At 34.0% G+C, this 14,618-nt stretch overlaps 1 protein-coding gene across 2 annotated transcripts in view; it reads right to left on the reverse strand.

Annotated features, from left to right (window-relative positions):
• Positions 1–1,949: 1,949 nt before the first annotated feature.
• The window catches only part of LOC128880946 (uncharacterized), a 19,865-nt gene continuing 7,196 nt past the window's right edge, over positions 1,950–14,618 (reverse strand). Inside the window, exons 2-5 of one of the 2 annotated variants that reach the window (XM_054131538.1) lie at positions 13,889–14,183; positions 9,874–10,181; positions 8,624–8,821; positions 1,950–7,764 (exon numbers count right to left, since the gene is read on the reverse strand). In XM_054131538.1, coding sequence (XP_053987513.1) covers positions 7,726–7,764; positions 8,624–8,821; positions 9,874–10,181; positions 13,889–14,183 — 840 coding nt within the window. In that variant the 3' untranslated portion in view covers positions 1,950–7,725. The remainder of the gene's footprint in view (positions 7,765–8,623; positions 8,822–9,873; positions 10,182–13,888; positions 14,184–14,618) is intronic. The other variant, XM_054131537.1, reaches the window with a different exon arrangement.

The following is a 14,618-nucleotide window of genomic DNA, read 5'->3' on the forward strand; positions in this document are numbered from 1 at the left end:
TATTTAGAAGTGACAACCAATCACGTTTAACGTTTCTTTGGAACTTTTAAATACTGAAATTTCATTGGCCGAGTGCCGGCAAGCCACTGCGCAGAAGAACGACGCCGAGAACGAGGCGTCCTTCGTTCGGCGGCAATTGGAGAGAGCAGACGTGTCGTGTCGATCGGTGATCCGGCAATTAATAAGTAAGCATAATTCAATTCAATTAATATCTAATCGTTGCTATTTCTACCTTGGGTTACTTCTTACCGTCTCTTTAATATATTAATACTATTCCTTGTTAATTGAATCGGGTTTTCGAGAAAATTAGATTGATTTCGTACTTCGTTCTCCATGAGGTACCAATTGATATTCGTTCGAATATCGATTCGTACTGTGGGAGTACGTCTTCCAGAGTAATATTATCGTTTCTTTTCCGGTTTTCGAAGATAATTTTGTTGCTTGGATACAGTACAAATATATATTTATCGTAACTTGGTCTCAATTTCGAATTCTTGAATGTTCCAGGATCTGACGCCACGAGTCTGCGTGATGTTCGCCAACCGCCATTTCACGTTCAAATGGCTACTTCACGTTGAAAATTCGATCAAAATTTGTGGACATCACAACGCCAGAAAAATTGTGCAGTTTACCGAGGAAAGCAGAATAATAGGTAATACTGTCTTTAATTAATGTCATTAATAGATTACATTGATTATCAATTATAAATTTACAGTTCTTTATTCATTGTTTGAAAAATAATGATTTTAATCGTTTTGACCATCTTGACCATAAAGAAATAATATTTATGTATTAATTAAAATTGCAATTCAAATAACGTAAATTCAAACTTTATTAGGTCATTACGAATATAGAATAAAATTGTACAAATTTGCAGAATTATACAATTTATATCTCCTTAACAAAAGCATCTAAATATTGAAAAAATGTTTAAGATTTTATCTTTTATTAACATTCTATAACATTTTTATAATGACTTATAAATATGTGTATCATGAAACATAAAAGGTAAAATCTTAAACATTCTTTCAATAATTAGATTCTTTTGTTAGACATAAATTGTATAATTTTGCAAAGTTACAATTTTTTCTTACATTTATTATAAATTGATAAATTGTGTGAGTCGAAGCACTTTTACTATGGTACGCTATATTTTCTAGAAATTGTGAACTTGTACGATGATATACATTTTCATAATTTCTTACAAAATTTAATGAAACAGAGAGGAGATACCGAGGTATCTAAGTGCTGAAAAAATGTTTACGTTTTCATTATATCTGTTTCGTTCGGAGTGACTACTGTAAGTTTTGAAACATGTTATTAATTCATGTAACTTTTGTTGCAGATTTTATACATCATCAAGCACAAATACCCCGAAGTTCGACGTGGGTAATTCAGAGCTACTGCGATGTTCGACGTGGATAATGCAGAGCTACTCCGATGATCAGCGACAGCAGAACCACTACGATGTCCTGTATCAAGTCAGCGGTTGGTGAGTTGCATGCTTTTCTGTACCTCCGGTCCCCGGTCATGACGTAGGATGAAAGGTCCAAATCGACACGGGTGACTGGTTGTATACGTGGTCATTGGCGAGTAATGTGACCACGAGTATGCATTGCATGGCATACTCGTGAATGGTAAACATTTCTTGTTTTATTTATTTGTGTAATATTTAATATTTAATTAAATAATAGTAATTTCACTTTATTCTAAATCAATAATATTAGGTGCCAGACAAGAATGATAAGGAAATTCTATCGCATTGAAAGTGTAGACCAAAAAGTTTCAATTAATGTCTGATCAATTCTATATAACCATCACGATTTTATGATCGTTCTATACAATTTTAATAATACAATCTGTTAATTAGTTTGATTATATTTGAAAATATTTAGTCAACATTAGTTATTCTAGAGTTAAGAATAAGAAATTAAAAGAATTTTCACATGTATGAACTTAAAGTAATCTTTTTATTTTAAACATAATTTATTACAATGATTTATTCTTTATACACTGAGATGCAATATATACTTTATTGTTAGATTTCACGAATACGTGTACACAGTTAATACATTTTTAGTTAGCTCATTTTATATTCTGTTTCGATCTTTTTAATTGTTTTCGTTATTTTTCTTTTTGTAGTTCATTTTGGAAAATACAATGGCGTTTTATTAACACTAATGCTAAAATTATCGATGCCAATAAGATCTTAATACTAGTAAGAGCATTATTATTATTGTCAAGAGTCATAATTAAATCATCATTTAAAAATCATACAATGTTTCAGAATAAGTTAGTATACAAATTCATAACAAAGATGTTTTAGAAATATTGTATGAAGATTGAAGTTTATATATTAAAATCAGTCCTGTAAATAGTGATCAATCATTTAAATATTAAGTACAGAGAAAATATTATAATAGGAAAGCATTCTTTAAATCTAGTATCGAAGTATAGATATATAAATTATATTATTCTAAAATATTTGTTTGTAAAAGTTTCTTAAATAGAAATAGGTACATATCGACCTCTCTATTAAATTAATACAAGAAACCAGAATTAAATTTTGATTACTAATTGTCTTGGTTGTATACTAAATTACAAAAACTAGCATGGAACAAAATAATTAATATGTAGAAACATAAAACTAGAAGCATATTTTTTCTAGTTTACTAGTTTAAATTTGAAGGTTCTAAGGGTCTAAGTATCAAATTTATAAATTCAAAATACATGGGAGATAGTTAATGTAAATGAAATAAAGAATTATAGAATATGATTCTTATAGATTTATAATTTAGATAATTTGATACTTTGACCTGTGTTCTTCACACCTTGGATTAGTTCATTTTAGTTTACATAATGTTTCTATTTCTAATATTGTCCAAGATATAGTTTTTTGCTTAATAACTTTACATGTATACATATATGTATTTGCACACATTCAAACAACATAACACTTAGATTAACGTATTTAAAATAAGATATGAACAGCTTGAATCATTATTCGAAGAGTTTGCAACCAGTCTATAGTTTGGATATCAGGCACTGATTCTGAGGTTTAAGAACCTTGGCCAAAAACATCCATTCATGGAAACTCAATTAATACGATACATGAGAACATAGTGATAGTTGCGGTTTCATAATGTATAATTTGTGTATCTTGATATGCATGTATCGCAGTTCTGTGTGTGTATGTTCATTGTATATATGTATATAGTATATATGTACGTATCATATTCAAATAGATCTATATAAGTATAAAGTATTTATAATCAGGCGTTAGAACCGCAATCGGTATCAAACCATTCTATATAATTATTCAGAAGTTTTCATTTTGTACGCGTCATAGGAGCTGAAAGTGATTAATTCTCAGCACGAGATATGGATTAAGCCACATAAATATCTGTTTTTAACCTACTTAAATTTTGTTATACGATTACATGAAACGTTTATAATTATTGTCTTTATATAGTTTTGATCCTTAAGCACTTAACATTGGTGCATCACTTTTAATAAGTAAATATACAAAAAATCTGCCTCTGAAAATTATTTTGTTTTAACTTAATCTCTTGTTACCCAAGAATAGTGTTCATGTTCATACAGTTTCTATTTTTTCATTTATTCGAAATTCAAACACCTTTATTTAAACTGTCACAGCAAAACTGTTCAGTCGGATACCCACTACTGAAATTATGTTTCAACGTCAAGTTCTATGAATTCTATACGTCATGACTCATGATTGAGTATGACTTCAGTTGAATTCAGTTGACTTCTAGCATTCAAAATTAACGGATAACCAATTGAGTGCTTAAGGATCGTAAATTAAATCGCTCGTACGCATAATCGATGTATATGTATACATATATACAGTGGGTCAAAAAAGTTTATGCACACACAGTTTTTTGAAAATGACTGCCCGCAAAGAAATGCTATATTAGTACAAATGTACATATTTTAGTGTTTCATTATGCATAGAAACAATATACCGTCGAAGCACATTTTAGATTACAATAAATTGTATTTTTGTATTTAAGTTAGTAATATTGCAAAGAGTAATCTGTAATGCTAATGTGGTTTTCAAATTCATTCAAGTGCCCCCGGGCGCCAAATTTCCTCGCTACACCTCTGATATGTAAATACTATATTGACTATGAAATTTCAGTATTTATTATATTCTTTTTGAAAGATAAATTGTTAATGTTCAAAGTTGACATATTGTTCCCGACACACTAATATATGTACATTCAGGGCCGACGTGACCTTTTGCGGGGGCGGGTTCAAAAATATTGCGGGGCCTGAATTCACATTCAAATCCTGCACTTGAATTTTACAACGAGGAATTATTTATTTACAAATGCTATATATTTTTTATAAGATGAATATTAAACAATAATACTTTGATGATTTTTGTCACTCCTTTCAATTTAATCATCGCTACTAAAAAAATGTCTTGCATCTCAGCAAAAATCGCTTCCATTCGTTAATGGTATCATCAGTCTGTAAAAAGTTAATCAAAATCGATACCTTTTAATTGAGTAATTTTCGTAGACCGCGGGGCCTTTTAAAACGCGGAGCCGGGTTCCGGCGAACGCGCTGAACCTGCCTTGCGTCGGCCCTGTGTACATTATATACCAATATATTATTTCTTTACACGCGGTTATCTTTAAAAATCTGGAGTGCAAATGCTCTTTCGACCCATTGCACGAGGAAACGAGACGCGAGCGGTGCGTTTTCGTCTTTCTTAACGGAATCAATCCTTACGTACAAATTTTTCCTTCTTTAAACGTATTATTACTTATTATCAAACTATTTAAAAGTATTTCGTCAACGTACATATCGTAAACTTTGAAATCGAAATCGCATCCGCTTCGATTGCACGTACGGGCTACAAGAATATCTTTTAAGATTAATTATTGTCATTCGTATAGTTCCGTTGATTATGCCTCGTAGTCTCTTAATTTACGTAAATATATATTGTCAAAATCTTCAAAATATTAGTCTTTCTATTTTATTGTCCAAGTTCAAACAAGGCGGAGAAAACCCGGGCGTATTGCATAAATTCGCGAAATTTTCCCTTCGATTTGTGATAGTATCGGTTTCGATATTCTACTCTCGAATTCTAATCTCTTTCTGTAATAATACAGTTTAAGCGTTTCACTTTGAAAAGAATAGAATCAGAACTCGACAGAATAAAAGCGTCATGAATGGCGTACGCAGATGATACGTGAACTATTGTTTCAACGGACAACCAGCTCAATCCTTCGACAATTGTCTGGAGCAGGCATGATATTCTGTTACATTATTCTAATATAATTGCAAGCAACTGATATAATGGTTCAGTTTAAATAACTGATTTCACATTAGTTACTGCATGCGCAGCTGTTAGTACTCATTATTTTTAACACAGTTATAGCGACCCGCTACACTGGATATGATTGAGTAGAGCTGGGTAAAATTAAATATGGATACTACCTAAAATGTATTACGCAATTATTTAGAGATTTATAATTTTCAATAATTAACACGTTATCCATTGTCCTATTTAAAAAAACAGTTTACGACTTATTATTAATCTCGGCTGATATTAATTTGTGTACACTGTCAGTGGGTATATCAAAAGCTTTATCTATTTTCTCAAATTACGGTGCATTGAAGATAGACAACCAACAACCCAGATAATAGGCTCTTGTAGGTAGACGTTAGAATTAAAAAGTAGAAAAAGCGTTAACTATTTTTTATAATCCGACATTATTGATATCAATATAACAATACTTATTCAGGAAGTAGCAATTTTGTCCACATTTGTTTTAGCTATAATTTCTTGAATTTGAACATTTTTAAAACGTTTGTTTTGCTTTATTTAATAGTCGAGGATGTAAAAAGCTGATGGGTCCCATGTGTTTGTGTACGAAGTGGAATTTCTCATTTTTCGTAGCTTGTTTTCTTGCGTCCTTTTGAAAATTTTACTATTTCCGTTTTATTGATAATTTTGCTGTTTTTTTTTGTCTTATTGAAGGTTTCGTTCTGTATATATTAAAAATATTTTAGTTTCGTTTCTTATTAAAAGTATTGTCATTTTTATGTTAAAAGTTCTGTTGCTTTTCTTATTAAAAAATTAATTGTTTTTTTTTTCTTGATGAAAGTTTCATTGTTGCTTTTCTGGCGTTTTGTTTGTTTTTCCCCTTAATTGAATGTTTTGTCGATTGAATTTGAAATTTGGTATTTTGACACCAACCACCTCCCTACAGCCTCGATTATAAAATAAAGTAGAAATGTTCAAAATTGTAAATATTATGACCAACAGAAAACAGGGAAAACGTTTGTTTACACACCATGTGTTTTGCACTTGTTTGTTCCTCAAGTGGAACTGTGTACTTTTTCTATGGCAAATTGATTCTTCTTATCACTCAGGATAGAAGTATCACGAACGAGATCATCGAAAATTATATTTTGTAGTTTAGAGAGTACCCATATTCGCCTTTACTCGGTCTATTCAGAACATATCCGGTTGCAACTCCTTTGATAATTCTTTCAAACACAATAATTTCATGAAAAAATATATATATATATATATACATATATCTCATTCTTAACGAAGTTGCACGCAGGAGTTGTATAATAAAATATTTATAAAGAACACAGTATGACTTAACGATCGTTAAAGGGCCATCATTTCACAATTTTTTCTATTCTTGCCCGTGTCTTCCCCGCTCAGCGGTGCCAAAAGGAGTTTACGTCACCGTCGTTGACATTTCTCGAAAATAGTATTAACCCTCGGAGGTCCAAGTTTTTAACTGCTTATTATAAACTGCTAATTCCGACTTTTGTTTACAAACAGGAATTACGTTGCTGATCGATCGTAAATTGCCTTCATTCATTTTAAATAATGCAACTTTAGTCAATATGTTTATTTTCGGAAAGTTTTGCAATAGTAAATAAATTGTCAGGAATTCTGCGTAGAATAAATTCCGCGAATCTGAATTCCGCGAAACATGTCACCACCGTAAACGATCTACGATCAAATTGGGGAGAAACTCCCTTGTGAATTTCTGATTTCGTTCGCTCGGAATATTTCCGTCGAGTTCACATTCGTCGCGAGAAATGTAAGAAATGTATATCTTTCAATGACAGAAATATCCATTTTTTGGTTATATATTACAATTATTGTCCACGTGCCTAGGAGAAGTATAGTACTCGAATTGCAACGTCAAACTTTGCCTGCGATCGGAAGAAATTCTCGGACCGCCAAGGGTTAAGCGTACACATCTGAAAGATATCATGCGTGAGCGTGTTCTGGCGAGCGCGCTCGCCGCAATTAAATCCTGTACGAGCTCGAACGAATTAAGAAAATATACGTGCGCGACATTACCGCGCGCAAGCGATAACGCGCAGCGATTCGTCTCGATCCGTTCCATTTATTGACATTTTTTATCATTTGGTCGGACACAGATGAAAATTAGAGGAATCGAGAGTTGTCGGGAGATCGGAGGTCCCCGTTTCGAGTGGCAAGATAACGGAAGGAACGAGTAATTTGCGGGAACGATCTAGACTCGGCGAAAGCGGAACTCCTTTGGTGGATGATACTCACTGATGGAAACGCAAGAAGCCGATCCACGCAGATTTCACGATGCCAGAGATTTCAAGAGAAAACGATGCGAGTCCTTTGCGATCCTGCCGTGTGTGGACGTAGCGGAGATACGTGTACACCAATTTGTTGTTTGAGTACTAACGCAACATATATTCCCGGGACTGTGGTCCGCTCCTCTAGAACAGAACATACATGTTATACTACTTGTAAGATACATGACGCTTTCATGATCTTGTCCTTTATGGTTGATAAATGATTGATGTCCTTTGGATAATGACACTGTTCAACTTTGCGCTTCCAACGAGACATTACTGTATTACACTCTCGGACAAAAAGATGGCACATGGGTGGTATTTCCATATTTTAAATGGTGTGTTCATAGTTTCCTAAATGTTATAGATTGAATGTAAACAGCACGTCTTGCGAGCGTAGTAAACAAAGGCCGAAGCTGGAAGTATTTGTGTTTATTTCAGTTTCTCGGAATATGCTATGAAAGAAGGGGGGCGAAAAGATACCACGCTTAGAATTTTCATAACAATTACTAGCGTTTGTCAAACTTTCTGTGAGGCTACTTAGACGATAGAAAAGATAGCACGTTTACAATTTTTATAACAATTACTAGTGTTTGTCAAACTTTCCGTGAGGCTAGACGTGTCAGTCAGTTGAATACACTTAAATCTCAAGTAGTTTAAAAGATTGAAGCATTTGGCAGAGACTGGCGGGGACTTCCGCTCTGTGCGAGTATACTTGACAAATTATCTCGTTCTTGTCGTGCTCGAGACGAGGTAAGGGGGTCATTCCGTGTGACGGCTGTTTTTTTAAGTTTTTTAAACACAGAGTTTCCAAATTTGTACTATACATTTATTCAGCCTTTAACTGTAACTTTGAATTTTTTTAAGCAAAAATATAGCGTGGATGGTAAAGGATTTTTCGATTCGCAATTGCGCGATGATCCTCAAAAAAGCTTCCACATATTAATTAATTCCCTGTATGCCCTGTATCTCGTTTGCGATAATACGTTTATTATCTACTTACCGACCAAGCTTGACCACTATTCGGTACGTTTGCCGTGTATCGTCCCTGACCAAACTCGTAATTATCTTTCGGTGGAATTCGCGATGTCGACTTGAAGAATTGCTTTCGAGGTTGTTGCATGTTTAACTGATAGTCGTCATCCGTTGTATCATCGAAAACAAACGTTTTCCCTTCGTTCTCCTCAGCCTTGTGTTGCTCCTAAAAGAACGTACGTATTCATTGTATATCGTTAACATAATTGGAAATGATTCGATAGTTTACAATGTACAAATTAGCAATTAGTGCATCTCGATATAGCAATTAGTGGATCTCGTTTCTTAAAAATTTTGAAAACAAATTGAACAAAAATTCGGGAGAGAAACGATCGTTTTACAAATTGATTTATTTGTTCGATTCCTTTCAAAGTGTATCTAGGCGGTGGCGACCCTTGGATCTATCTTTTTTTTAGTTTGCAATATCGGATCGAAATAAATTTAACCCTCTATGGGCTCGTGTAACTTTCAGGTCACATATATCGACATTTTACTAAATAATTTTAGTTTTCCCACAAGATGACGTATACGTCTTAATTGTATAATGTCTCTGATACCCAGTAGCAATATCGATGATCGTAGAATAACTTTGGGCATCATTAATTCATATTCCTGGTGCTTCTAGTTTCATTCGAATAATTATTCTTGTATCTGTTTCTACTAAACTATTATAACTGGCTGTTCCCGAACTCGGTAAAACATTACCACCCGCTATTCTAAATGCTTCTGTCCACTCAGAAAAATCATAATCTGCCTGAAATCCATATTCAACAAGAATAATGTTGTTAGGTATATTATGAAATTCTGGATTGGAATGTAAACCATTCGAGCAAAGTAGCAATGTTGTATTTGAACTCAAATTTAAAATATGCCATAATTCTTGAAGACAAGAATACGATTTGTATACTTCCGACATATCTGTTTCTGATAATTATTCTTATAAATGATCCAATTACTCCAGGTCATATAGCACAAATAAAATAAAGTATACCAATATTTTTATGATTTCTATTAATAGAATAAAATCATTTCGTTAGTAAAATAAATGATTTAATATTTAACATTTATATTGACGATACCGAAAATAATATTGGTTCGTAGTATCGTCCACCAAAAATATCAAAGTAAATGCACAATGCACTGATTTGTCCGGTGGCCATAATATCGTTAAGATGGATCTGGACCGATTCAATTACGAATAATAATTTGTTCGTTAACCTTCAGTTCACGGGCACGTTCAGCTTGAAGCAGCTCCTTTAAGTGCTGAAATTTGCCGGCTTGAGGAACTTGTGCCATGGGAGGAACACCCCCGCCACGGAAGCTGGGATGTCGTCTCGTAGACGGCGAAAAAGCATTGATTGTTCCGTAAAAGGGTGAAATCTTGTCGAAGGGCCGCAGGGACTGTCGCATTCCGTTTCGTAATATGCTTCCAGCTGGCACTTTGTGCACTATTTTCCCATAAACTGGAGCGTTGCCGCCTGCGCGATTCCGTGGTCTTGCCGTGTATCTTCCTGTGTACGTGGACACTTCTCGACGATACGATCCACACCGAGAAAAAGTTGAAATTAGGCTAGAATTAGATTCAAACTGGAGAACCGTGTTATTTGTCTAAGGGGTTACACCATATTGGTCGTTTGAAAAAATCCAATTTTCTTTTGCTTGAAGTACTCTCTATATGCTGGTTGTCCCAAAAATGTTGTAACACCTTGAAAGGGGTGGTTCGGGAGGTGATTTGAAACAACTTTTTCCTTAGCGAAAATGTTGTCCGAGGCTTCGTTAAGCAGATATTAACAGAAAACCTCGACTAATCAGAGCGCTTTGATTGTATTGTTCAAGTTCATTAAAAATCTTTGCAAATAGCTCATCAAAAGCGTTATTAATACGATACAACAAAAATAATTGATGCACGCTCTAATTGATCGAGGTTTTTTGATAATATCTGCTTAACGAAGCCTCGGACGTATTCGCTAAGGAAAAAGTTGTTTCAAATCACCTCCCGAACCACCCGTTTCAAGATGTTACAACATTTTTGGGACACCCTGTATATACAGGGTGAGGCTTCCAAAACCGGCCACCTGAATTATTTGGCTGCTATTGGTGATAGGGCAAAAATGCGTCAGACCAGAATTATTTATTTTCGAGGGGCTGATCATCCTATGTTGCTAGTTTTTTGATAAATGGAGGCGTCGAGGAGATATGAAGGTCATCTCTGTTTTTTTAAACGGAATAGTAGTTCGGAATAGTACGGAGTAATAGTGTTTTTTGACTTACATTCGGATAGAGTATTTCAAAGACGAACATAATGACCTATTGGGAAGGTCGTTTGTGGCCTGGATTAAGCCAATTACGATGGAAAATAATTTACTTTGAGGAAATGCTCCAACTATGTTTAACATTCTCATTTGGGAACTTCTTGTGCAAAGTTTAAATCAAAGGGCTTTCAGCGGTAACCGTGATGTATAGGCAGCCATCGATAATTAAATTATTTTGCTCACGTCTCTGCGCCTGTTAACCATCAACTGTAAACTACGCGGAGCTAGACTTTAATTAATCGTGCAAGAGATATATTGACAAAATGATATTTACACATACGGTTAAGAATAGACAATAATATTTGGCAATTATACGTTTTTATAATACTTTCTGTAATACGAAGTCTTGCAATTGTTTTCATACTTGAAAGATACAAAGTGACGATAGTATAGAGAATATTAACGTTTTAATACGAGAAAAAAGTACAAGATTGGAACTTTTTAGGGACTTGTACCTCTTTTTATTTTTAATCCGAAATTATTCTACTTATTTAAGGAGTAAAAGTTATTTCCTTATGATGTAACTCTTGAGAATTGCGAGTTTCTACATTTTCACTCAATTTTTACCGATTTAAGTTCCATTTTCTATAATGAAAGAGGATTAAAGGGAACTGAAACCCTTCTGGGAGTTGTAGCTTCTTTCATTTCTAAGGACGATTTTGTTCGCAAGCTCGGCTCCAAAATAGATACTTATTTGGTGGAAGGAATATAGCGAGTACTTGAAGTACACTCGTCTGGTATGAGTAATGAAAAGGTACGAATCAGTTTAAATATACATATATTTTAAATATTGCAAAACTTGATCGTTTGAATTCCTTTTCAATAAATGAAATAAATAGACTGCAGATGTTCGCGCAAATTCATATGTTTATATGCTAGGCGTAGAAATTAATTCTGTACCTTTACATTCAATCGTTCCTAACTGTAGGTTAAATAAAAATGTTTACACGTGATTTTATTACGTTAAATGATTAACCGTTTAAATTCTTAATCTGATCTTCATTAAAATGAATCTATCTACAATTACGGTGGTCCTTACTTCAATGATTTTTGAAATTTGTGTTACGCTCCCTCTAAATACCTTGCAAATAGATAAAAAAAAAATTACTGCAAAATTTAAGTCTTTAATTTTAACATTAACACGTGCCCCAAACCTTCGCAAGTTTTCAATGGAAAATACATACAAATCAAAATTAACCATAATCATTTTTAATACTCTAACTTTCAGTTTACTGAATATTATAAGCTGATAGTATGAATCAGCCTCAATTATTAACCCCTTACGGGTGTAACTTTCAGGTTACATGTTAATATATCGACATTTTATCAAATAATTTTATTTTGTTCTCAAAATGATGTACACGTCTTAATTACATTATGTCTCTGACACCCAATAACAATATCGATAATCGTAGAATAAATTTTGGTCATTATTAGACTGCGGATCTTTATGGATTTATAGGAAATTTGATTGTGCAAGAAACTACAAAATGCAAACAACATGCAAGAATATAGAAAAGATTAAAAGTAAAGTTTATGTTACAATATTTGCCGAATAAAATAAATTCCAATTTAGGTTCAATTTTTGTAGGCCCGTTCGCGAATATTTTATTTTGCATAAAGATCCGCAGTCTAGTCATTATTAATTCATATTTCTGGTGCTTCTAGTTCTATTCGAATAATTATTCTTATAAATGATCGATCCAATTACTCTAGCAAAAATTACTATAGCAAAAATAAAATTAAGTGTACCGATATTTTTATGATTTGTATTAACAGAATGAAATCATTTTTTTAGTCAAATAAATTATTTAATATTTAAAATTTATATCGACGATACCGAAAATAGTATTGCATCGTAATACCATCAACCGAAAATATCAAAGTAAATGCCAAGTTGTCTGCAGGAAAAAAGAAATTCGGCTCATAGGACTCATTTTGAACATTCAATAAAATAACAAAAATGACCGATTTCAATCTATTTCAACTCCGCATTGAGATTCTTTTAATAAACGATATATTGGGTATTCGAAAAAGTTCGTGGCGTTTTGCACTAGATCAAGACAAGAATGCTACGCAGGCTTATAACAAAATTTTGGTTTTTACGGACAAAATGCTCTCTGAAAATGTTCATGTATCACGCTGTGGTCAACCAATCACAGAACGATGCGATGAAATCATGCAAATGGTTGAGCAACGAACTTTTTCGAATACCTAATATTTTGTCATACTCCATAAACTATGCGGAATATGAAAGAATCGCTCGAATAAACATTATTTGTTACTAAAAGAGCTATCCGAAACAACAAAAATGTATATGGCATTCCGTTTAAAAATATGGATCGTTGTGTTCACCTGCCCCCTTGGGGGCCATCGGGCAGTACCCTATACATCACATGTAAGGACCTATCGTACCCTATAATACTAGAAAAAGAAGACTTGTCGATATCACTAATATGTAGTTTCCGAGAAAATAGCCTGTAACACATTACCCGACTCACCCTGTATATATTGGTTATTGGGGTTAGAAAATAATTATTATTCAGTTATTCCCTTTTATAAGACACTCTTTATTTTGACCAGAGAGTTAGGAGCTGCGATGTTGCTCTCAAGAAGACTACGGTCGAACTGAGTATTTCGACGTCAATGGAAAAATGCAACGAAAACTATCGGTGCTCTCTTGTCTCGGAAAAGGTCTGCTGACTTTCTCTTTCAGCTCATAAACTAATTTCAAGAGACCTTTCCCGGTGTTGGTTTATTTTTGACCGTCGCGTCGGGGTCTTAGACTTCGAGTCGCCAAGGGCCCGAAGTAACCAACAGTATAGTTTCCAATCGTATAAGAACAAAATTTTAGCATCGTAAATATTTTCGTTTCGAGCATTTTTTGTTAAAAGTGTTTCCTGGTTGGCGAGTTGTCTTACCTCGATAATTAAGAGGTGGCTTGGCACGCTCGGTATAAGAGTTCCATACATTGTAAGTGAACGAGTCAGGATAAAGGGGGTATCCAGTGTTGGTTTTGGCAGCTCTGCTCTGTCGTTTGGTGTACCTCCACATTGCCCTCAATTCTTCGCATGTCGGCTCAACGCGCTTCTCGGTGATGTCGCCGGTGTTCCCCGACTGCACTGAGATCGGATCGATGAATCGTACACCGGCCACCAACGGGCTGCTCGAATACGCTAACACGAAAGCGGTCCATACGGCCACAGTACGCATTTTCTGGCAGTGAAACAAACAGAAATAGGGAGAATCGTTAGGCGAAACGTTCGATACCAGCAGAGGTTCGGGACAATTTTACTCGAGTAACAGGTGACAAATATGAACTCTGTACAAGGATTCGCTCGCAATGGTCATTCGACTGAACAGTTATTCGTACAAGCTTTTGGTCGTTTAACGTCAAGTATCGTTATATTGTATTTGTAATTTAAACTGCAATTTTTCTGAGACAAATAATTAATTAAAAATTGCTTATTTTATATTTGCTATTGAAAATTTTGTAACTAAATAGATGTAAATGTAAATGTAAGGGGAATTTTATCCATCTCTGGTTACGAGTAGCATATCAAGTAACAATACGTTAAAATAATACTTTGACAGATTGGGAAAATTGCGATCCTTGAAATTTTGTACCCAGATGGGAATTTTGCCCATCTC

Source organism: Hylaeus volcanicus, chromosome 8 (assembly GCF_026283585.1).
Source record: "Hylaeus volcanicus isolate JK05 chromosome 8, UHH_iyHylVolc1.0_haploid, whole genome shotgun sequence".
Lineage (NCBI taxonomy): Eukaryota > Metazoa > Arthropoda > Insecta > Hymenoptera > Colletidae > Hylaeus > Hylaeus volcanicus.